Below are 23,904 nucleotides of genomic sequence, written 5' to 3' on the forward strand. Positions count from 1 at the left end.
TACTGGAGAAGCAGGATGGGGAAGTATAGGTGGGAAACACAGGAGGCTGCTGAGGGGAGGACGGCTCATAATAATGGCTGGAATGGAGTGAATGGAATGGCATCACATGGAAACCAGTTGGTTGATATGTTGGATACCATTCCAGGAAACCAGTTGGTTGATATGTTGGATACCATTCCAGGAAACCAGTTGGTTGATATGTTGGATACCATTCCAGGAAACCAGTTGGTTGATATGTTGGATACCATTCCATTTATTCCCGTTCCAGTCATCACTATGAGCCTGTCCTCCCCAATTAAGGTGCCACTGGCCGCCTGTGGTGGGAACATTAACCTATGCTCTGGTAAATCTACAGTCTATAGGTGGCAACATCAACTTATAACCTGGTAAGTTTCTCCATGTTGTGTAAACTCCATCAAAGACATCATGTGACAGTTGAAGAGCAGTTTAAGAGTGCAGCGTTAGTCAGTTGCAGGTGCTGGATATGGCTAGGTGGGGACATCTCCTACCCAACCTAGAATCTGGTGGATCTACGGAGTCTCTTCTGAATTTTGTCTATGTTCCAATATCCGTACTAACATACATAGGGTTGCAAAATTTCCAGAAATCCTGGTTGGAGGACCCTTGATTTCCTTCTTATTCCCTCCTGATTCCAAGAATCCTCCAACTTGGATTTCGGGACAACCAGAGAATGTATTGAAAGTTCCTGGAATTTTGTAACCCTAAACATGAGAATGCATGCCAACACATTGCAACACATTCTAAGTAGTATGCTAGAGTAGATATGGGGCTTAGAGGAGGCGCTAAGAGGAGGCTGACGCTCATAAATTACCCGCTCCACTGGTGACTTAGTGATGATGACATCACAAGCAGCTCTGAGGATTTGCAATCTCAGGCAGACCACACCCCCGAGCTTTAGCGATCTAGAAACAATGACATTACTGTTTTTAGCAGATCTATCTGTGAATCCAACCTTAGGTGGGTTTGATGTCATGAGGGTTGCACAGGACTTTGTGGACCAACACGAAGCACCTAGTCTCAGGAGTTCTGAGTTCATGACTGTGAGTAGTTCATTTCCGCAACCTGCAAATGCCTGGTATTGTCATGGGGTCTTCAGACATGAGTCTGTGGGTCTCAGTGATATCTCTAAGTGAGAGTCTCACAGTGAGTCTTACCCTGAATGTGTGAATTGTGACATTCTATGTAACGTGACACTGAATCAGAGGCACCATAGGGGACAGTTAGATAACCCTAGGTGGCAGGGACAGTTCATTAATCACTCAGATGTTTAGTGATGGCACACAGATACACTCTTAGAAAAAAAGGTGCTATCTAAAACCTTAAAGGATTCTTCGGCTGTCTCCATAGGATAACCCTTTGAAGAACCCTTTTCGGGTTCCATGTAGAACCCTTTCCACAGAGGAACCAAAAAGGGTTCTACCTGGAACCAAAAAATCGTTATCCTATGGGGATTGCCAAATAACTGTTTTGGAGTGTAGAGGCAAGAAACAGATGCCTTTTTGTTGCTGTGTGAACCCATTGCTCTGTGGACCTATAGAGAAGAAAAGTTGCACACTCCCATGGCTCAGAAGCAATAAGCATACATTTCGTATATACTAAAGTTTCGACGGCAAGCTGCCTTCATCGGGGGTTAAAGGCTGTGCTAGAAAAACCCTGTCTATAAATGATTGAAGAATAGTTCATTTCTGCAACCTGCAAATACTGGATACTGTCAAGGGCCTTCCATTGTTTCAACCTGCAAACACCGGATACTGTCATGTGTTTCCCATTGTTTCAACCTGCAAACACCGGATACTGTCATGGGTTCCCCATTGTTTCAACCTGCAAACACCGGATACTATCATGGGTTCCCCATTGTTTCAACCTGCAAACACCGGATACTGTCATGGGTTCCCCATTGTTTCAACCTGCAAACACCGGATACTGTCATGGGTTTCCCATTGTTTCAACCTGCAAACACCGGATACTGTCATGGGTTCTTCCATTGTTTCAACCTGCAAACACCGGACACTGTCATGGGTTCTTCCATTGTTTTCCTAGAATTCCCAGGTTTTCTAGAAATCCTGGTTGGAGGATTCTGGATTTTCTACTTATTCCTTCCTGATTCCAGAAATCTTCCAACCAGGATTTCTGGAAAACATGGGAATTTTGGGGAAACGTACCAGAATTTTGCAACCCTAGTTGCAACCTGCAAAAACCTGGTACTACCATGAGGTCTCCAGTCCACAGTGAGTCTTACTCTGGATGCTTATATGAGATGTACACAATCACCTACACACTTTACAGTGTCCATATTGAGTACAGTTTACAAGGAGGGGTGAGGTGTGAGGTGTGAGGGGAGGGGTCTCCACAGTGAGTCTTACCCTGAAGGTTTGTCCCAGTCGTCTTCACTGAAGCCCCCGTCACTAAAGTGGTAGTTCTTACTACGGCGGGCTGCAGGAGGGGGACTGTTCCTCTGCTTGGCACTCCTCCACTCATGGGGGTGCAGGGCGATGCCTGCTGCCTGGTGGATGTAGGTTCCTGCAGAGGTGGGACGGAGATGGGCCATAGAGGGTTAGATAGACACAACATAGAAAGAGAGAGAGACAACATGCTCTACACAAATTCGACAACAAATGGAAGGACCATGAGAAAAAGGTGGATAGGGTATAATAAAACAATTATCTTGCTATTTATCAACCTGTATAAGGATACATGAACTATAGCATCATGGCTGAGGTTGTCCGGCCCTGGTCTCACCACAGACATCCTGTATAGACCTACCACTGGTCTCACCACAGACATCCTATATAGACCTACCACTGGTCTCACCACAGACATCCTGTACAGGCCTACCACTGGTCTCACCACAGACATCCTGTATAGACCTATCACTGGTCTCACCACAGACATCCTGTATAGACCTACCACTGGTCTCACCACAGACATCCTGTATAGGCCTACCACTGGTCTCACCACAGACATCCTGTATAGGCCTACCACTGGTCTCACCACAGACATCCTGTATAGGCCTACCACTGGTCTCACCACAGACATCCTGTATAGACCTACCACTGGTCTCACCACAGACATCCTGTATAGGCCTACCACTGGTCTCACCACAGACATCCTGTATAGACCTACCACTGGTCTCACCACAGACATCCTGTATAGGCCTACCACTGGTCTCACCACAGACATCCTGTATAGGCCTACCACTGGTCTCCCCACAGACATCCTGTATAGGCCTACCACTGGTCTCACCACAGACATCCTGTATAGGCCTACCACTGGTCTCACCACAGACATCATGTATAGGCCTACCACTGGTCTCACCACAGACATCCTGTATAGGCCTACCACTGGTCACACCACAGACATCCTGTATATGCCTACCACTGGTCTCCCCACAGACATCCTGTATAGGCCTACCACTGGTCTCACCACAGACATCCTGTATAGACCTACCACTGGTCTCACCACAGACATCCTGTATAGACCTACCACTGGTCTCACCACAGACATCCTGTATAGGCCTACCACTGGTCTCACCACAGACATCCTGTATAGGCCTACCACTGGTTTCACTATGTCTACCACTAGTCTTTACCTTGGCTGCCGTAGCCGGCGTCGATGCCGGATCCGTCCCAGGACTCCATGGCAGAGTCCACACTGGGGATGGTGGTGGAGTAGATCTCTGACAGCTTGTTGGTCTTCTGAGAGTCCGTCATGTCTGATATGTCCTCTGTGTCACTCAAATCATTCTCCATCTCTCCATCCTTCTTCTTCTCGTCTGCTACTGAGGGAGGAAGAGGGAAAAATCTATTTCGAGAACGGTCTTTGGGTCTTGTCAATACCCGTAATTTCCCAAAGTTACCGGAATCTTCTGTAATTTTGGTAATTAACAGGTAATCTATGGTAACTTTGGTAATTTATACTTGAATAACTTTTAAAAAGGCTCTCCCTCACCCTCCCTTTGGCAAATCTGACCATAACGCTATTCTCCTGATTCCTGCTTACAAGCAAAAACTCAAACAGGAAGTACCAGTAACGCGCTCAACAGACTGGAATATGTTCCGGGATTCATCCGATAACATTGAGGAGTTTACCACATCAGTCACCGGCTTCATTAATAAGTGCATCGATGTCGTTGTCCCTACAGTGACCGTACATCCATAACCCAACCAGAAGCCATGAATTACATGTTATCATCTGCACTGAGCTAAAGGCTAGAGCTGCCGCTTTCAAGGAGCTGGACACTAATCCCGATGCTTATAAGATATCCTGCTACGACCTCCGATGAGCCATCAAACAGGCAAAGTGTCAATACAGGACTAAGATCGAATCCTACTACGCTCGTCGGATGTGGCAGGGCTTGCAAACTATCACGGACTACAAAGGCAAACCCAGTCGCGAGCAGCCCAGTGACGTGAGCCTACCAGATTAGCTAAATGTCTTCTATGCTCACTTTGAGGCAAGCAACACTGAACCATGCATGAGGGCACCAGCTGTTCCGGATGACTGTGTAATCTCGCTCTCCGTAGCCAATGTGAGTAAGACCTTCAAACAGGTTAACATTCACAAGGCTGTGGAGCCAGACGGGTTACCAGGATGCGTACTCAGAGCATGCGCTGACCAGCTGGCAAGTGTCATCACTGACATTTTCAACCACTGCAGGCCAAAGGTCAACACAGGTCAGAAGTCAACTCTCCTGCAAATACTTAATCCATTCTAAATCATAGTTTTTACCAGCCATCCACACATTTGCTTAAACCAATGTCTTCTGTCATCGCTTTGGCCATAGATTGCTGTTATCATTTCTGAATATTTTTGTTGTGTAGACTTCTAATTGTTCGTCCCAACAGCAGGTGGGAATGGGAGCCATCTTGTTGCCCTCCAGTCCAGTGGAGGCTGATGAGGGGAGAACGGCTCATAATAATGGCCGAAACGGCGCATATTCCACTGACTCCGCTCCAGTCATTATCACGAGCCCGTTCTCCCCAATTAAGGTGCCACTAATAATGGTCCACTAACCTCCTGTGGTTAAGACTAACACTGACTCTTTTGACAAATGTAACTCAGCGCCTTTGTTTGGCACCTTGCTTTTTAACTGTTTGAGTCGGAGGCCACTCTTTTTATACAATTTTAGACCATTGTATAAGTGTTTTTGCATTACCTGTTTTATAATAGTTTGTAATTCTGTGAATACCAGCATTTCCTTTGTGTGTTAGCATTACCAAGTATCATAGATTTCAATATGCTCACTAAAAAGGTTATTTTGAGTTTGAGCAATGCAAAAACTGACAGCAGCTCTTTTCAGAATCTTAAATGGACTCTAGCACAGTCTGGCCTTTTGGGACAGCCAAGGGCTTGTAGAGGAGGGAAGAAAACAGTGCTTAAATACCTGTCCTTACTCGTGAGCCTGTAAAGCAGCACAAACCTCAAGGCCCTGTTGACTTGTAGAATATAGGCTACCCTGCACTGTCTGGTGTGGAGCACACAAAAGCCCCATCAAAAACTGCAAAGACTGTGCTTCCCAACTTTCTCTTGTGTAACACGAGATCCCTAAGAAACAAGGTAGATGAGCTTTACACTGTGACTCAGGCTAACGAGACTGCCATTGTAGCTGCGACCGAGTCTTGGTTAAAGGAAGATGTCCTAGACAATAGTCAGTCTTCAAGGCTCTAGTCTGCATAGAAAGGACAGAGTAACCTCGTGTGGTGGGGGTGTAGCCATGTACAGTGCCTTGCAAAAGTATTCATCCCCCTTGGTGTTTTTCCTATTTTGTTGCATTACAACCTGTAATTTAAATTGATTTTTATTTGGATTTCATGTAATGGACATACACAAAATAGTCCAAATTGGTGAAGTGAAATGAAAAAAAAATCTAAAAAATAAATAACGGAAAAGTGGTGCGTGCATATGTATTCACCCCCTTTGCTATGAAGCCCCTAAATAAGATCTGGTGCAACCAATTACCTTCAGAAGTCACATAATTAGTTAAATAAAGTCCACCTGTGTGCAATCTAAGTGTCACATGATCTGTTACATGATCTCAGTATATATACACCTGTTCTGAAAGGCCCCGGAGTCTGCAACACCATTAAGCAAGGGGCACCACCAACCAAGCGGCACAATGAAGACCAAGGAGCTCTCCAAACAGGTCAGGGACAAAGTTGTGGAGAAGTACAGATCAGAGTTGGGTTATAAAAAAATATCCCAAACTCTGAACATCCCACGGAGCACCATTAAATCCATTATTAAAAAATGGAAAGAATATGGCACCACAACAAACCTGCCAAGAGAGGGCTGCCCACCAAAACTCGCGGACCAGGCAAGGAAGGCATTAATCAGAGAGGCAACAAAGAGACCAAAGATAACCCTGAAGGAGCTGCAAAGCTTCCACAGCGGAGATTGGAGTCCATAGGACCACTTTAAACCGTACACTCCACAGAGCTGGGCTTTACGGAAGAGTGGCCAGAAAAAAGCCATTGCTTAAAGAAAAAAATAAGCAAACACGTTTGGTGTTTGCCAAAAGCCATGTGGGAGACTCCCCAAACATATGGAAGAAGGTACTCTGGTCAGATGAGACTAAAATTGAGCTTTTTGGCCATCAAGGAAAAAGCTATGTCTGGCGCAAACTCAACACCTCTCATCACCCCGAGAACACCATCCCCACAGTGAAGCATGGTGGTGGCAGCATCATGCTGTGGGGATGTTTTTCATCTTCAGGGTCTGGGAAACTGGTCAGAATTGAAGGAATGATGGATGGTGCTAAATACAGGGAAATTCTTGAGAGAAGCCTGTTTCAGGCTTCCAGAGATTTGAGACTGGGACGGAGGTTAACCTTCCAGCAGGACAATGACCCTAAGCATACTGCTAAAGCAACACTAGAGTGGTTTAAGGAGAAACATTTAAATGTATTGGAATGGCCTAGTCAAAGCCCAGACCTCAATCCAATTGAGAATATGTGGTATGACTTAAAGATTGCTGTACACCAGCGGAACCCATCCAACTTGAAGGAGTTGGAGCAGTTTTTCCTTGAAGAATGGGCAAAAATCCCAGTGGCTAGATGTGCCAAGCTTATAGAGACATACCCCAAGAGACTTGCAGTTGTAATTGCTGTAAAAGGTGGCTCTACAAAGTATTGACTTTGTGGGGGGGGGGGGGGGGGGGGGATTAATAGTTATGCACGCTCAAGTTTTCCGTTTCTTTGTCTTATTTGTTGTTTGTTTCACAATAAAAAATATTTTGCATCTTCAAAGTGGTAGGCATGTTGTGTAAATCAAATGATACAAACCCCACAAAAAATTAATTTAAATTCCAGGTTGTAAGTCAACAAAATAGGAAAAATGCCAAAGGGGGTGAATAATTTCGCAAGCCACTGTATACTATATACCATACTATATACTATACTATATACTATATGATATCTTATACTATATACTATATACTATACAATATACTATACGATATACTATATGATATACACTATAGTATACTATACTATATACTATACGATATATTATACAATATACTATACGATATACTATATTATATACTATATACTATACTCTATACTATATACCATACTATATACTATATACTATACGATATACTATATACTATACTATATACTATATACTATATACTATATACTATACCATACTATATACTATACTGTATACTATATACATACTATATACTATACTATATACTATATAATATACTATATACCATACTATATAATATATGCTATACTATATGATATATACTATGCTATACACTATACTATATACTATATACTATATACTATACTGTATACTATATAATATACTATATACTATACTATATCATATATACTATACTATATGATGTACATAACGCACAGCATCCATCACAAGCGTTTACTGGACTTTGAGGACGACAGCTTTGAGTTTGTGGACTTGGCTGAGACCATCTCTCCTACCACGTGACATTAACTGCATTCTGTGTCCTCTATAACCGCCCCCCCCCTCCCCCCATTTTGTTTTCTAAAGAGGCCCGATCTGACTCCCAGGTCCTGTTTGAGTACTATTCAACACAGATCCAGGTATTGTGATTCTTGGTGATACCAATACCCTGAAACATGGTCCATTGTGTGCTCAGTTTGGACTAAAACAAGTGGTGTCAAAACCAGCTAGAGGCTCCAATCAGCTTGACTCCATCATCACTAACATCACATGGCTGTACTCTAAGCCAGCCCATCTGCGCTCAATTGGTATTTCTGACCATCAAACCCTCCTCTGGTCAGCTGGCCTATGGCCAAACACACTATCAAGATCAGTGTTCAGACGACGCTGCACCCCTGAATCTAAGAGGCTCTTAGGCCTCCAACTCAACACAGCAGATGTCAGTGCAGTGTACGAAGCTCCTCTGGTGCAAGCTAAAGTTGGCATCTTCTATGAAGTTCTCTCTCCTATCCTCAACCAGGCATTGTCCATCAGAAGGAGCAACATCACAACATCTGATAAGCTATGGATGACTCCTCAGATAAAGGAGCTCATTGTCGATTGGCAGAGAGCTTTCCAATCAGAGGACACCAGTGAGAACAAGATACTGTGCTCTAAAGTGGCATATCTCATACAACATGCTAAGAAGAAGATACTACGAGGATGAAGTCTTTCATCTCAGGACCAAGGACAGCGGAAACTCGTTTAAGTCCGTTAAAAAGCTGACGGGAGCTGCAGAAGACCAGAGTGAGGGAGATGACACAAAGACACAAGAGGAGTGTGAAACCCTGAGTCTTCACTTGTCTTCTGTGTGGAAGGACGCCGCATGCAACATCCCAAGCTCGGTGGTTGAAGACAGCATCTTAGCAAATATCATTGCTGAAGCCTACAGTATTGGACAGGGCAAGATGCTTATTTTCAACGTGAACGGGAGGAAAGCAGGCTGGCAAAGACGTCATCCCTGCCTGGATTCTCAACACATACAGTAAGGAGCTTGCCCCTGTTTTGACACAATTGAAATTTTTCCCACCCAGTGGATAGACTCACTAGTCTGTGCAGTACCCAAGAAAGGCACACAAACATTTCCCTCGGGACTATCGTCAGATTAGTTCCCTCGGGACTATCGTCAGATCAGTTCCCACAGGACTATCGTCAGATTAGTTCCCTCAGGACTATCTTCAGATCAGTTCCTTCAGCACTATAGTCAGATTAGTTCCCTCGGGACTATCGTCAGATCAGTTCCCTCGGGACTATCGTCAGATCAGTTCCCTCGGGACTATCGTCAGATCAGTTCCCTCAGGACTATCTTCAGATCAGTTCCTTCAGCACTATAGTCAGATTAGTTCCCTCAGGACTATCGTCAGATCAGTTCCCTCGGGACTATCGTCAGATCAGTTCCCTCGGGACTATCGTCAGATCAGTTCCCTCAGGACTATCTTCAGATCAGTTCCTTCAGCACTATAGTCAGATTAGTTCCCTCAGGACTATCGTCAGATCAGTTCCTTCAGCACTATAGTCAGATCAGTTCCTTCAGGACTATAGTCAGATTAGTTCCCTCAGGACTATCGTCAGATCTCCCTTCTGAGCTGTATTTGAAAGGTCTATGAAGGAATTCTGAAGAACCTACTACTACAAGAAAACAGAGTCTGCAATTCATGGTTCGCAGCATGGTTTCATGAAGAGCAGATCCACTGTGACAGCCTTGCTGCAGAACGCTGCTGGACATCACTCCAAATTTGATGTCCACGCGACCTTCATTTTTAACCTTTATTTAACTATGCAAGTCAATTAAGAACAAATTATTATTTACAATGACGGCCTACCAAGAGGCAAAAGGCCTCCTGTGGGGAGGGGGGCTGGGATTAAAATAAAAATGTGGTACAAAACACACATCACGACAAGAGAGACCTAAGACAACAACACAACATGGCAGCAACACAACATGACAGCACAACATGGTAGCAACACAGCATGGTAGCAAAACAGCATGGTAGCAACACAACATAGCAGGAGCACAAACATGGTACAAACAATGTTAGGCACAGACAACAGCACGAAGGTCAAAAAGGTAGAGACAACAATACATCACGCGAAGCAGCCACAAGTGTCGTTAACAGTGGAAAAAGAGGGAGGAGCTAGCCGCATTAGAAGGGCTGGGAGATAAGGAAGTGTTTGACGGGCAAGGGGGCGTGGCTGAGTCAAATAGGAATCTTGACTTAATGAAGTGGTGATTAAAGAGCTCAGCCATGTGCTCTTTGTCAGTAACAACCACATCATCAACATTAAGGGACATGGGCAGCTGTGAGGAGGAGGGTTTATTCTCCAGGTCTTTCACCGTTTTCCAGAACTTCTTTAGGTTAGACCCACAGAGAGAGAACTGCTCCTTAAAGTAACTAACTTTGGCCTTCCGGATAGCCTGAGTACACTTATTTCTCATTTGCCTGAACGACAGCCAGTCAGCCTGAGTATTGGTGTGATGAGCATTTCGTCAAATGGTGTTCTTGAGGTGGAGTAACTCTGCCAGATCACGATCGAACCAGGGGCTGAACCTGTTTTTAAATTTATAATTTTCTTTATGGGTCCGTGCATGTTAACAATACCACTAAAAATATCAAAAAAGCATATTCGACAGAGGGGATCAAGCTGATTGTATACCAATTTACAGAGGCCAGGTCATGAAGGAAGGCTTGCTCATTAAAGTTTTTCAGCAAGAGTCTATGATAAATCAGGACAGGTCATTTAACTGAGCAGCCATTACGAACACAGGCTGTAAAACAGTGATCACTAAGGTCATTAAAGAAAACAACAGACTGATACCTATCAGGATTATTTGTACTACAGTAGACGGGCCAGGCTGTACTATAGCAACAGTAGACAGGCAGGCTGTACTATAGCAACAGTAGACGGGCCAGGCTGTACTATAGCAACAGTAGACAGGCCAGGCTGTACTATAGCAACAGTAGACGGGCCAGGCTGTACTATAGCAACAGTAGACGGGCCAGGCTGTACTATAGCAACAGTAGACAGGCAGGCTGTACTATAGCAACAGTAGACAGGCCAGGCTGTACTATAGCAACAGTAGACAGGCCAGGCTGTACTATAGCAACAGTAGACGGGCCAGGCTGTACTATAGCAACAGTAGACGGGCCAGGCTGTACTATAGCAACAGTAGACAGGCCAGGCTGTACTATAGCAACAGTAGACGGGCCAGGCTGTACTATAGCAACAGTAGACAGGCCAGGCTGTACTATAGCAACAGTAGACGGGCCAGGCTGTACTATAGCAACAGTAGACGGGCCAGGCTGTACTATAGCAACAGTAGACGGGCCAGGCTGTACTATAGCAACAGTAGACAGGCCAGGCTGTACTATAGCAACAGTAGACAGGCCAGGCTGTACTATAGCAACAGTAGACGGGCCAGGCTGTACTATAGCAACAGTAGACGGGCCAGGCTGTACTATAGCAACAGTAGATGGGCCAGGCTGTACTATAGCAACAGTAGACAGGCCAGGCTGTACTATAGCAACAGTAGACAGGCCAGGCTGTACTATAGCAACAGTAGACAGGCCAGGCTGTACTATAGCAACAGTAGACAGGCCAGGCTGTACTATAGCAACAGTAGACGGGCCAGGCTGTACTATAGCAACAGTAGACAGGCCAGGCTGTACTATAGCAACAGTAGACGGGCCAGGCTGTACTATAGCAACAGTAGACAGGCCAGGCTGTAATATAGCAACAGTAGACGGGGCAGGCTGTACTATAGCAACAGTAGACGGGCAGGCTGTACTATAGCAACAGTAGACAGGCCAGGCTGTACTATAGCAACAGTAGACAGGCCAGGCTGTACTATAGCAACAGTAGACAGGCCAAGCTGTACTATAGCAACAGTAGACAGGCCAGGCTGTAATATAGCAACAGTAGACAGGCCAGGCTGTACTATAGCAACAGTAGACGGGCCAGGCTGTACTATAGCAACAGTAGACAGGCCAGGCTGTACTATAGCAACAGTAGACGGGCCAGGCTGTACTATAGCAACAGTAGACAGGCCAAGCTGTACTATAGCAACAGTAGACAGGCCAGGCTGTACTATAGCAACAGTAGACAGGCCAGGCTGTACTATAGCAACAGTAGACAGGCCAGGCTGTACTATAGCAACAGTAGACAGGCCAGGCTGTACTATAGCAACAGTAGACAGGCCAGGCTGTACTATAGCAACAGTAGACGGGCCAGGCTGTACTATAGCAACAGTAGACGGGCCAGGCTGTACTATAGCAACAGTAGACAGGCCAGGCTGTACTATAGCAACAGTAGACAGGCCAGGCTGTACTATAGCAACAGTAGACAGGCCAGGCTGTACTATAGCAACAGTAGACGGGCCAGGCTGTACTATAGCAACAGTAGACGGGCCAGGCTGTACTATAGCAACAGTAGACAGGCCAGGCTGTACTATAGCAACAGTAGATGGGCCAGGCTGTACTATAGCAACAGTAGACAGGCCAGGCTGTACTATAGCAACAGTAGACAGGCCAGGCTGTACTATAGCAACAGTAGACGGGCCAGGCTGTACTATAGCAACAGTAGACAGGCCAGGCTGTACTATAGCAACAGTAGACAGGCCAGGCTGTACTATAGCAACAGTAGACGGGCCAGGCTGTACTATAGCAACAGTAGACAGGCCAGGCTGTACTATAGCAACAGTAGACGGGCCAGGCTGTACTATAGCAACAGTAGACAGGCCAGGCTGTACTATAGCAACAGTAGACGGGCCAGGCTGTACTATAGCAACAGTAGACGGGCCAGGCTGTACTATAGCAACAGTAGGCGGGCCAGGCTGTACTATAGCAACAGTAGACGGGCCAGGCTGTACTATAGCAACAGTAGACAGGCCAGGCTGTACTATAGCAACAGTAGAAGGGCCAGGCTGTACTATAGCAACAGTAGACGGGCCAGGCTGTACTATAGCAACAGTAGACGGGCCAGGCTGTACTATAGCAACAGTAGACGGGCCAGGCTGTACTATAGCAACAGTAGACGGGCCAGGCTGTACTATAGCAACAGTAGACAGGCCAGGCTGTACTATAGCAACAGTAGACGGGCCAGGCTGTACTATAGCAACAGTAGACGGGCCAGGCTGTACTATAGCAACAGTAGACAGGCCAGGCTGTACTATAGCAACAGTAGACGGGCCAGGCTGTACTATAGCAACAGTAGACGGGCCAGGCTGTACTATAGCAACAGTAGACAGGCCAGGCTGTACTATAGCAACAGTAGACGGGCCAGGCTGTACTATAGCAACAGTAGACAGGCCAGGCTGTACTATAGCAACAGTAGACAGCCAGGCTGTACTATAGCAACAGTAGACAGGCCAGGCTGTACTATAGCAACAGTAGACGGGCCAGGCTGTACTATAGCAACAGTAGACAGGCCAGGCTGTACTATAGCAACAGTAGACGGGCCAGGCTGTACTATAGCAACAGTAGACAGGCCAGGCTGTACTATAGCAACAGTAGACGGGCCAGGCTGTACTATAGCAACAGTAGACAGGCCAGGCTGTACTATAGCAACAGTAGACGGGCCAGGCTGTAATATTACATTTTCCATTTATGTAATTTAGCAGACGCTCTTATCCAGAGCGACTTACAAATTGGTGCAGGCCAGAGGTGGATGAACGTAGTGCCCTCGTTTGGGTGTAGGGTCTGATCAGAGCCTGAAGGTAAGGAGGTGCCATTCCCCTCACAGCTCCGTAGGCAAGCACCATGGTTTTGTAGTAGATGCACTATACTATAGCAACAGTAGACGGGCCAGGGTGTACATGCACATTTCCAGATATCATCAGCAGTAATACAATCAGGGCACGGCAGAGGAGAGGGAGAGCTTTGCAGTGTTGATTTTGTATGACATTTGAATGTGCATCAGATGGCAACAAGATCATATTGTACAGCAATTTCATCAGGTAACAAGAATACAAAGCCGGCGAGAGGGGGTTAGAATAGGATGGGAGGCCAAGAGGCCGTGTAACCAATAGAGAGTCAGAGTCGCGAGCGAGCGAGGGAACAAACATTGTCTGTCCCACGGTCGGGTAAATAAGCAAGTACATAATCAACAGAGCACACAGGAGTTATGGAGCAAAAAGTAAAACGTCTTGTTTAAAGTTCAAAGAGTCAGTCGCCCCAACAAAATAACGTGAGAGAATAGCTCTCTATGAGTCCAGTAGGCTATAAAAATTTAATAAAAGAAAATAAATAAATAAATAGTAGGCCTATGCTAGTTAATTTAAGCGTTTCTGAGTAAAGCTCACATAATACGATTCACAAGTTAATTAGCCTACATAAAAATTCAGATCAGTCCAAAGTCTGCGGCGTGTGTATGTGTGTGAGTGTGTGAGTGTGTGCTAGAGGCGAGCGAATGCTCGGGAGAGAGGGGGGGGAGCGTGGCGGGGGTACCTGTACCAGAACAGGGGGAGACAGGGGGAGACGGGGGGAGACGGGGGAAGACGGGGGGAGACGGGGGAGACAGGGGGAGACGGGGGGATACGGGGGGAGACGGGGGGAGACAGGGGGAGACAGGCCAGGGCAGACGGGGAGCAGATCGCCGGGTGGGATCCAAGAAGCAGTGCAGCAGGCAACGGGAGTAGGTGTCACACTGCTTGGGAGAAGCTTTTGTCGGGAGGCTGAGTAGGAGAGGAGGCGTTCAGGTGTGTGGTGGAGCAGATGAAGCGTCCGGAGCGAAAAAGCTAAACGAAAAACGTTGGGCGAAGACAAAACCAAGACGCAGGTAAAATCGCTAAATTCCAAAGCCAGATCAAAGAGCAATTAAAGTAAAAAGCGAAAAGGTAAACTCTGCATATGTTCCAGCAGCGTCCTTCACACGGGCCTTTGACACTAGCATTTCGCTACATCCGCAATATCATCTGCTAAATATGTGTATGTGACCAATAAAATTGGATTTGATTTTGACACTATCTAGTAGATAGTGTCAAAATCAAATCCAATTTTATTGGTCACATACACATATTTAGCAGATGGAAAACTTCTACACTCTCTAAGCAGACTAGGAACTTCGTAAAAAGCGAAAAGGTAAACTCTGCATATGTTCCAGCAGCGTCCTTCACACGGGCCTTTGACACTAGCATTTCGCTACATCCGCAATATCATCTGCTAAATATGTGTATGTGACCAATAAAATTGGATTTGATTTTGACACTATCTAGTAGATAGTGTCAAAATCAAATCCAATTTTATTGGTCACATACACATATTTAGCAGATGGAAAACTTCTACACTCTCTAAGCAGACTAGGAACTTCGTAAAAAGCGAAAAGGTAAACTCTGCATATGTTCCAGCAGCGTCCTTCACACGGGCCTTTGACACTAGCATTTCGCTACATCCGCAATATCATCTGCTAAATATGTGTATGTGACCAATAAAATTGGATTTGATTTTGACACTATCTAGTAGATAGTGTCAAAATCAAATCCAATTTTATTGGTCACATACACATATCTACCATGGAAAACTTCTACACTCTCTAAGCAGACTAGGAACTTCGAAGCACATCTGGCTCTCAATCCACAGCTACTGCATCTTCAGGGAATGACAGCAAAAAGTTAAGTGAGGCAGTCAGTACAGGCTGGGGTCCCCCAAGGCAGAGTCCTATCCCCACTCCTGTTTGTTCTCTGCATGAACTCACAAGACAAACCTGATGCCATCTGGTGTTGAACCCATCAGGTATGCAGACGATAAGACCCTTTCTGAACATCTAATGGGCAGTCTACCAGGCCAGATGGATGCAAGCTGCCGGGGAAAACAGTCACAGCATGGGGTCAGACATACTGCCTCACAGCCAATGCACTGAAAAACCAAAGACATGGTTATTAGCCTCAGGAAGCCTCAAAACAGATTGACGGCAAGGCAGTGGAACGTGTGGACACCTTTAAGCTCCTCTGGGTGCAGCTCTCCTATGACCTCTCATGGGATGCCCAGGTCAGATACATGCTGAAGAGGGCCCAACCAAGAAGCTACTACCTGAGCGCTGGTCTTCAGATGTTCTGACCCACACATATAATTTATGACATTTACCTGTCCTGGAATATACTTCACCTGTCTTGAAATATGCTTCACCTGTCCTGGAATATGCTTCACCTGTCCTGGAATGTGCTTCACCTGTCCTGGAATATGCTCACCTGTCCTGGAATATGCCCACCTGTCCTGGAATATGCTTCACCTGTCCTGGAATATGCTTCACTTGTCCTGGAATATGCTTCACCTGTCCTGGAATATGCTTCACCTGTCCTGGAATATGCTCACCTATCCTGGAATATGCTTCACCTGTTTGGGCAGGTCTCCCAAAGCTCCTGATGAAAGACATGGAAAGCCTTCAGAGAAGATGCTACCGTTTTATCTGAATACCCTATGACACATTCCCCAGCCTGGAGGCAAGAAGAGACGAGGCCACAAGACGTGAGTTCACTCGGCTACTGAAGGAGGGGACCCACCCATTTCTCTAGGCTCTGACCACAAAACCAAACCACAGCCAATCAGAAGCACAAAAAGACACCAATTGAACTTTCTGCCTACAGCGTACAGGCTGACTCTGTAGTGTACCTGTGGTCATTTCTTAAATTCTTAACTGTAATGTGCCCAGTGAAATCACTTTTTAGATGACTACTGTGTTTTTATGTACATGTATTTAATATATACTGTATATATTTCAGAGTGGTCCTCATCATGTAAAGAGCATCTCATTTCGTACTGTTATGTAATGATGTTTTGTATAATAAACTCGAACTTGAACCTCTCCCTTACCCAGTCAGTATGTTTCAAGCAGACCACCATAGCCAATGTGCCAAGAACGCCAAGGTAAGCAATCTAAATGACTATCGCACCGTAGTACTCACATATGTAGCCATGAAATGCTTTGAAAGGCTGGTCATGGCTCACATCAACACCATCATCCCAGACACAGAGGAGGCAATCTCTATTGCACTCCACACTGCCCTCTCCCACCTGGACAAGAGGAACACCTACGTGAAAATGCTATTCATTGACTAGAGCTCAGCGTTCAACACCATAGTGCCATCCAAGCTCATCACTAAGCTCAGTATCCTGGGACTGAACACCTCCCTCTGTTAATTGGATCCTGGACATCCTGACGGGCCGCCCCCAGGTGATGAGAGTAGCAACAACACATCCGCCACGTTCGGGGCCCCTCAGGGGTGCGTGCTTAGTCCCCTCCTCTAATCCCTGTTCACCCAGGACTGAGTGGCCAAGCACGACTCCAACGCCATCATTAAGTTTGCTGACGACACGAATGTGGTAGGCCTGATCACAGACGACGATGAGACAGCCTATAGCAGGGTTCTTCAATTCCGGTCCTGGAGGGCCGAAACACCTCTGTTTTTCATCCTCTCCTTCTAATCAGGGGCTAATTCAGACCTGGGACACCAGGTGCGTGCAATTAACTACCAGGTAGAAATAAAAAACAGAAGTGTTTCGGCCCTCCAGGACCGGAATTGAAGAACCCTGGCCTATAGGGAGGTCAGTGACCTGGCAGTGTGGTGCCAGGACAACAACCTCTTCCTCAACATCAGCAAGACAAAGGAGCAGATCGTGGACTACAGGAAATGGAGGGCCGAGCACACCCCCATCCACATCGGCGGGGCTGAAGTGGAGCGGGTCGAGAGCTTCAAGTTCCTTGGTGTCCACATAACTAAGGAATTAATATGGACCACACACACCAACATGGACCACACATCCCCCCCCCCGCAAGAGGCTGGAAAGATTTGGCATGGGCCCTCAGATCCTCATAAAGTTCTACAGCTGCACCATTGAGAGCATCTTGAATGGCCGCATCACAGCTTGGTATGGCAACTGCTTGGCATCTGACCGCAAGGCACTACAGAGGGTAGAGTGTACGGCCCAGTACAACACTGGGGCCGAGCTTCCTGCCATCCAGGACCTCTATACCAGGCGGTGTCAGAAGAATATTTTCTAAGACTCCAGCCACCCAAGCCATAGACTGTTCTCTCTGCTCCCGCACGGCAAGCTGTACCGATGCATCAAAGTCTGCAACCAACAGAACCCTGAACAGCTTCTACCCCCAAGCAATAAGACTGCTAAAATGTAAATTAAATAGCTACTCAGACTATCTGCATTAAACCCCCCTTTTGCACTAACTCTTTTGACTCGTCACATTCGCCGCTGATCCCGCGTATTATCTATCCTATTGCCTAGTCACTTTACCTACTGTATACGTACAAATCTACCTCAACTACCTCATGCCCCTGCAAATATCGACTCGGTACTGGTACCCCGTGTTTATAACCAAGTTATCGTCACTCATTGTGTATTTATTCCTTGTGTTATTATTTGTTTCTATAATTTTTCTATGTTTCTCTCTGCGTTGTTGGGAAGGGGCCCGTAAGTAAGCATTTCACTGTTAGTCTACACCTGTTGTTTGAGAAACATGTGACAAATACAATTAGATTAGATTTGATATTGACTTAGTAAAATAAATAATTGTAAAATAAATATATAGAAGCTTTTTCATGCTGAAACCCTCATATTAAACACCCATGGTGTTTTATATTTAAGATAATGTTTTACAGCTTTGTCATTCATTAATCTTCTTATTTTATATATTTTACATGTGATAAGGCCACACAGAGGGCCAGAGATAATTATAGACACCTTTTTTAATAATCTGAAGTACCCAAAAAGGCCAATAGATGTTATCTTATAAAATAAAAACCTGAAAGTAACAAAATTTCTGGTAGTTTACTGGTAAACTTAGAAGTGTCCAGTAATGTACCCTCCCATTGTAGCCCTAGCTCTGGTCAACAGTAAGGCACTATACAGGGAATAGGGTGCCGATTGATACATCTAAAAGCTTAAACAACGTTCTCACATGTCTGTCCAAGGGTGGGAGGAAAATACCAGACCTTGGTCCTATGTCAAATACTTTCAAATACACAGTACATTATGAATCTGAAATATGTGAGAGTACTCGAGGTGCTCTTGAATTAGATTTAGCTTGGCGTGTTTTTTGGCACGTTTCAGATTATTCCATTGGTTTCACTGTACTAAATCCAGTGCAGCTCATGTATTGGAAAGTATCTGAGACATGTATTTGACCTAGCTGCGCCTGGAAAATGTATGCTGTTGTCTATTTGTTTATTTGTCAGGGGCCAATGTCACAACAACACCATTGCACAAACATTGCACAACCACAACAACAACCACTGTACCCTACTCAGCCACACAGTTTATTTCTATAAAAAAACATTCCATCTGTGACTGTGGTTCCTTATAATGTAATGACAAATAATCAGCATGTCATAAACTACATCTGATTTACACCAGATGACAGCGTTACAGCCTTAACTCTTTGTCCATGGAAACATTTTAATGTGATCATACATCATACTAATTTCAGAGCGGATAACTTTATGTAAACACAGTGCAGGTCATCCGAGAAATTATCAAAGTGACCAAGCCTCAAAAAACAAAGGAAGTTCCGTTTTTTTTCTTCTTCATTGTCCATTATGATTATTGTCTGGTTTTATGGGGAGGAAAACCTCAGAACCACATAGACCTCATAGCACATGAATTAGAAAGATGAGCTGTTTGGGGATTCTCTAAGACAGCTAACAGTATGTATCTGTCGGACTGTATTGAAGCCTGGACAGAGGAGGCAGAGGCCTCATTGTTCTGAAGAAGCCAGAGCTGCACAGCCTCAGTGGGTGCCAGCAGCACTCAGCTAGCCAGCTATAGCAACACTCAGCTAGCCAGCAATAGCAACACTCAGCTAGCCAGCTATAGCAGCACTCAGCTAGCCAGCAATAGCAACACTCAGCTAGCCAGCTACAGCACCACTCAGCTAGCCAGCTATAGCAGCACTCAGCTAGCCAGCAATAGCAACACTCAGTTAGCCAGCTATAGCAACACTCAGCTAGCCAGCTATATCGTCGCTCAGCTAGCCAGCTATAGCAACTCTCAGGTAGCCAGCTATAGCAACGCTCAGCTAGCCGGCTATAGCAACACACAGCTAGCCGGCTACAGCTTCACTCAGCTAGCCAGCCAGCTACAGCATCACTCAGCTAGCCAGCTACAGCATCACTCAGCTAGCCAGCTATATCAAATTCACCAACCCTGCCTGGATTTATGTCTTTGTCAGTTTGTTTAAATGTCAAACTACAACTGGCTTGTTACGTCTCAGATGTCTGTCCTCAAACTGTTTACCCCCTGAGGGTGTAGGTCTCCTACTATGCAAATGTAAGACCGTACAGTCCTGGCAAGGTAAAGAATACAGTACTTCTAAGATGGTGGGTACTGGTATTTCGCTAGCGGCTCCCTTGATGTCCATGAGAAAGGGAAACATTTGGTCCGCGCACAAAAAGATTTCGCATTAAGCTGACTTTAAAATGGTTATTTTCACTGCATCAGGGATAGCGTACACAGACGTTTCGGCTTTGCAGCCTTCTTCAGTGTGTAGCTACACATCTTTTTAATTCAAAACAGCGTTTCGTTTATGAGTTAAACCCACATATTTATAAACTGCTGAGTCTGATGTCCTTTGTGGTAAGCTATCTCATGAATTGAGATAATTTATCCAAGTGAGCAGACACCTAAGGCAATTGATTCATGAATGGTTCACGCCTGATGCCCTCAACTACCCTTCGTGCCCGCTCCCATACCCTATAATTCTGTATTTCTTTGTGATTGTAACTTGTATCCAGGTAGACCAGAGAAGACACATCCCTGATTGGCAGATGAGTGGCAACCCTGATTAGAAGCACCTGCTGCTCATCGGTTGCTCACCTGTGTTCCCTACGAATGCTGTTCTGAATGAAGACGATGTGTACCTACGCACTGAAGAAGGCTGCAAAGCCGAAACGTCTGTGTACGCTATTCCCTGATGCAGTGAAAATAATAAAACATGTTAACAAATGAAGTAAGCTTTTACGCAACATCTTTTTGAGAGCGGATCAATAACACCTTTTATTGTCTGACTTCACAGGTTTTATGCCCCAGCCAAGCTTCTGGGAGATAGTCGCCTTTTGATTAGGTGCAGGCTGACACCTGAGGAAGGCCGAAACATATTGGCAAATCAAAAATAATAATAATACAAAAAAAAAAAAAATGTTTTATTGTCACATAACCCCACATAGGTGCAGTGAAATGTGTTGTTTTACAGTGTCAGCCATAATAGTACAGCGCCCCCTGGAGCCAATTAGAGGTAAGTGCCTTGCTCACCTTATTTAAACCAGCGACCTTTCGGTTACTGGCCCAACCCTCTAAACACTAGGCGACCTTCCGCCATTACCTTACCTTACCTTCCACCTCTACAGTAATATCCGTTACATCAGCAACGATGAAGACTAGAGTCTTCCTGCTTGCTCTTTGGGGTCTAGGTTGGGTTAATGTAAAAGCACTTTGTGACAGCTGCTGATATAAAAAACGGCTTTATTAATAATACACTTGATTGATTGGTTTTCTGAACACGTACTGTCGACCTGTTTCTTGATCTTGAGTGTGACTGTCTCCCCGGCCACCTGTAGTAGGTGAATGGCCTCGCTGAGCGGCTTTCCCTTCAGACTGACACTGTTGATGGCCAGGATACGATCTCCCACATGGATGGCTCCGGTCCTACAGGGAAGATGACAGGTTAAATGTAGGATCTCTGGTGCCGTATGTGTCAGGGTCTCAGAGTAGGAGAGCTGATCCAGGATCAGTTTTGTCTTTTAGATCATAATGAATAAGATTATATAGACAGGGGGACCTGATTCTAGATCAGTATATATGATTATGGGTCCTGGAATGTTGACAAATAGCTTAAGTGTGGCCAGCCAGGAGTTTTTCATGATCACGTGACCTGACCAGGAAAATCTCTAGTCAGGAAATACTTTGTGACAAAAAACTCCAGGCCCTACTTAATGGAGATGCTAAATGAGAGAGGATTTATTTGATACCAGATGGCAGTAATGCAATATAATAGTGCCTATAAGATGGATCGTGATGATTTGTCATGACACCTGTTTAACCCATCCAACATATCTAATGATCTCGTACAATCCCTTTACTAAAAGAGAACCAGTTTAAAAACATTAGTTGTTTTATAAACAGCAGTAAAAATGCAGAATAGGTCTGCCCGTTAGGTTGACCCAAAAGTCCCACTTTGGTAGGAATGAAAACAGATTCCCTTATCTGGTTAGATATACACAAACGTCTGAGTCAGGATATGAGCGTATGCCAATGAGTCACAAGCTGCAGGAACAGCGACCATGACCGAGGTCAAGCAATGATAAGCCTTTTTTTGTCTCTCTATCTGTCTGTCTGTCTGTCTGTGTCTGTCTGTCTGTCTGTCTGTCTGTCTGTCTGTCTGTCTGTCTGTCTGTCTGTCTGTCTGTCTGTCTGTCTGTCTGTCTGTCTGTCTGTCTGTCTGTCTGTCTGTCTCTGTCTGTCTGTCTGTCTGTCTGTCTGTCTGTCTGTCTGTCTGTCTGTCTTATTGTGATCACTGACGAAGCAATACGATAGAGCCTCTACTCTGTTGAATGCTACAAACATAGCCCTCGGAAAACAGATCTGAGTTAAATAAGTATTTGTTTTCTGTCAAATACTTAGAGTGTTTGATTCAGGACAGATGGTGTTTGCACTTTTGGGACTATTCCATCGGTTACATTGCACCATAAAAGCTCAATCAAGTGCAGCTAAAGTATGAAAAATTTCAAAATACTATTTGAACCCAGGTCTACACAGAAAACAGGACACAGGGCTTAAATATAGTATAAATAGACTTAAATGCATGTTGATTAAAAGTACATAGGCTAGCGGTATGGATTGGTGTTGACCTGGGTTCAAATAATATTTGAAATAATTTCAAATACTTTATAAGGGCTTATTTGAGATTGTCTGTTGCAATGGAACCAATAGAATAGTGACAAAACTGAAGAAAAAACAAACATCTGGCACTCCAGGCAAACGCTAATAGATTTCAAATCATAGTTTGAACCCAGGTCTGTGACTGATAGTCTGTATGAGAACAGAATGCTAGAAGAAGTGTAGAAGAGAATCAGATTGTTTCTCATGGAGACTGAAAGGCTTTCTTTAGTTCACAAGCTAGAGGAGTACATAGGTCATGTGTTGTACGCACGCACACACACACACACACTGTGGTCGGTGGGAGACCAGAAGCCTCATCATGTTGTCTGCTGTACAAGGTTGGCCGTTAAAGTTAAATCCATGTCAATCTATTAAAAGAGGAGAGGTTGTGAACTCTGGCTCTCAGGCTGCGTGGGAGAGAGGGGGGACAGAGGGGGGAGAGAGAGAGAGTGAGAGGGAGAGAGGGGATGTGGTGGGAGAGAGAAGGAGGGAGGACTCCATAGGGTAGAGAGGGCTGACCGTGGGGCTAGAGTTGGCCCTTGCCGACCCTGGGTCTCTTTCACAAATAGTATTTCCTTGATTCCTAAAGGCCTTCCTACTCGACCCCTTTCTGAAAATGCAGTTGAGAAGAAGGTCTCGAGAACACCAAGGTCGGCAGGGGCGGACAGGTTGACTCTAGCCCCACAGTCAGGTGCCTTTGTGGGGCAAGGGAAGCAAGATCCCAGGGTCCGCTGGGTCTCTCAGACAGGCCCGCTTGGTGAGGCTGGAGATGATATGCTGTCCCATGTCCCTTTGTCTTCTGTCCCCTGTCCCCCCCCCCCGTCTCCTCTGTCCCCCCTGCCCCTGTACCCTGTCCTGCCCCCCCCCCCCCCGATGCCCCAAGGCTGTCTCACCTCTCAGCCAGGCCCCTCTTGGTGAGGCCAGATATAACGATGGGGTCAAAGGGCTCCTCTGTGCCTGAGATGGTGATGCCCAGCGGGCCTCCGTATCTCTTCAGCTCCACCGTGTAGATGATCGAACCCAGACGTCTCCTG

General features: G+C 45.4%; 1 protein-coding gene across 1 annotated transcript in view; it reads right to left on the minus strand.

The window, feature by feature from the left end:
- Positions 1-23,885, minus strand: part of LOC311114561 (glutamate receptor-interacting protein 2-like) — a gene marked incomplete at its 5' end in the record, with an annotated part of 42,447 nt that extends 18,562 nt beyond the window's left edge. The window contains 4 exons of the mRNA XM_084189801.1: positions 2,385-2,541; positions 3,611-3,799; positions 21,498-21,637; positions 23,764-23,885. Coding sequence (XP_084045927.1) covers positions 2,385-2,541; positions 3,611-3,799; positions 21,498-21,637; positions 23,764-23,885 — 608 coding nt within the window. The remainder of the gene's footprint in view (positions 1-2,384; positions 2,542-3,610; positions 3,800-21,497; positions 21,638-23,763) is intronic.
- Between the last annotated feature and the right edge of the window lie 19 nt (positions 23,886-23,904).

The sequence above is a fragment of the Coregonus lavaretus genome, assembly GCF_964263955.1.
Source record: "Coregonus lavaretus genome assembly, contig: HAP1_SCAFFOLD_2200, whole genome shotgun sequence".
Classification (NCBI taxonomy): Eukaryota; Metazoa; Chordata; class Actinopteri; order Salmoniformes; family Salmonidae; genus Coregonus; species Coregonus lavaretus.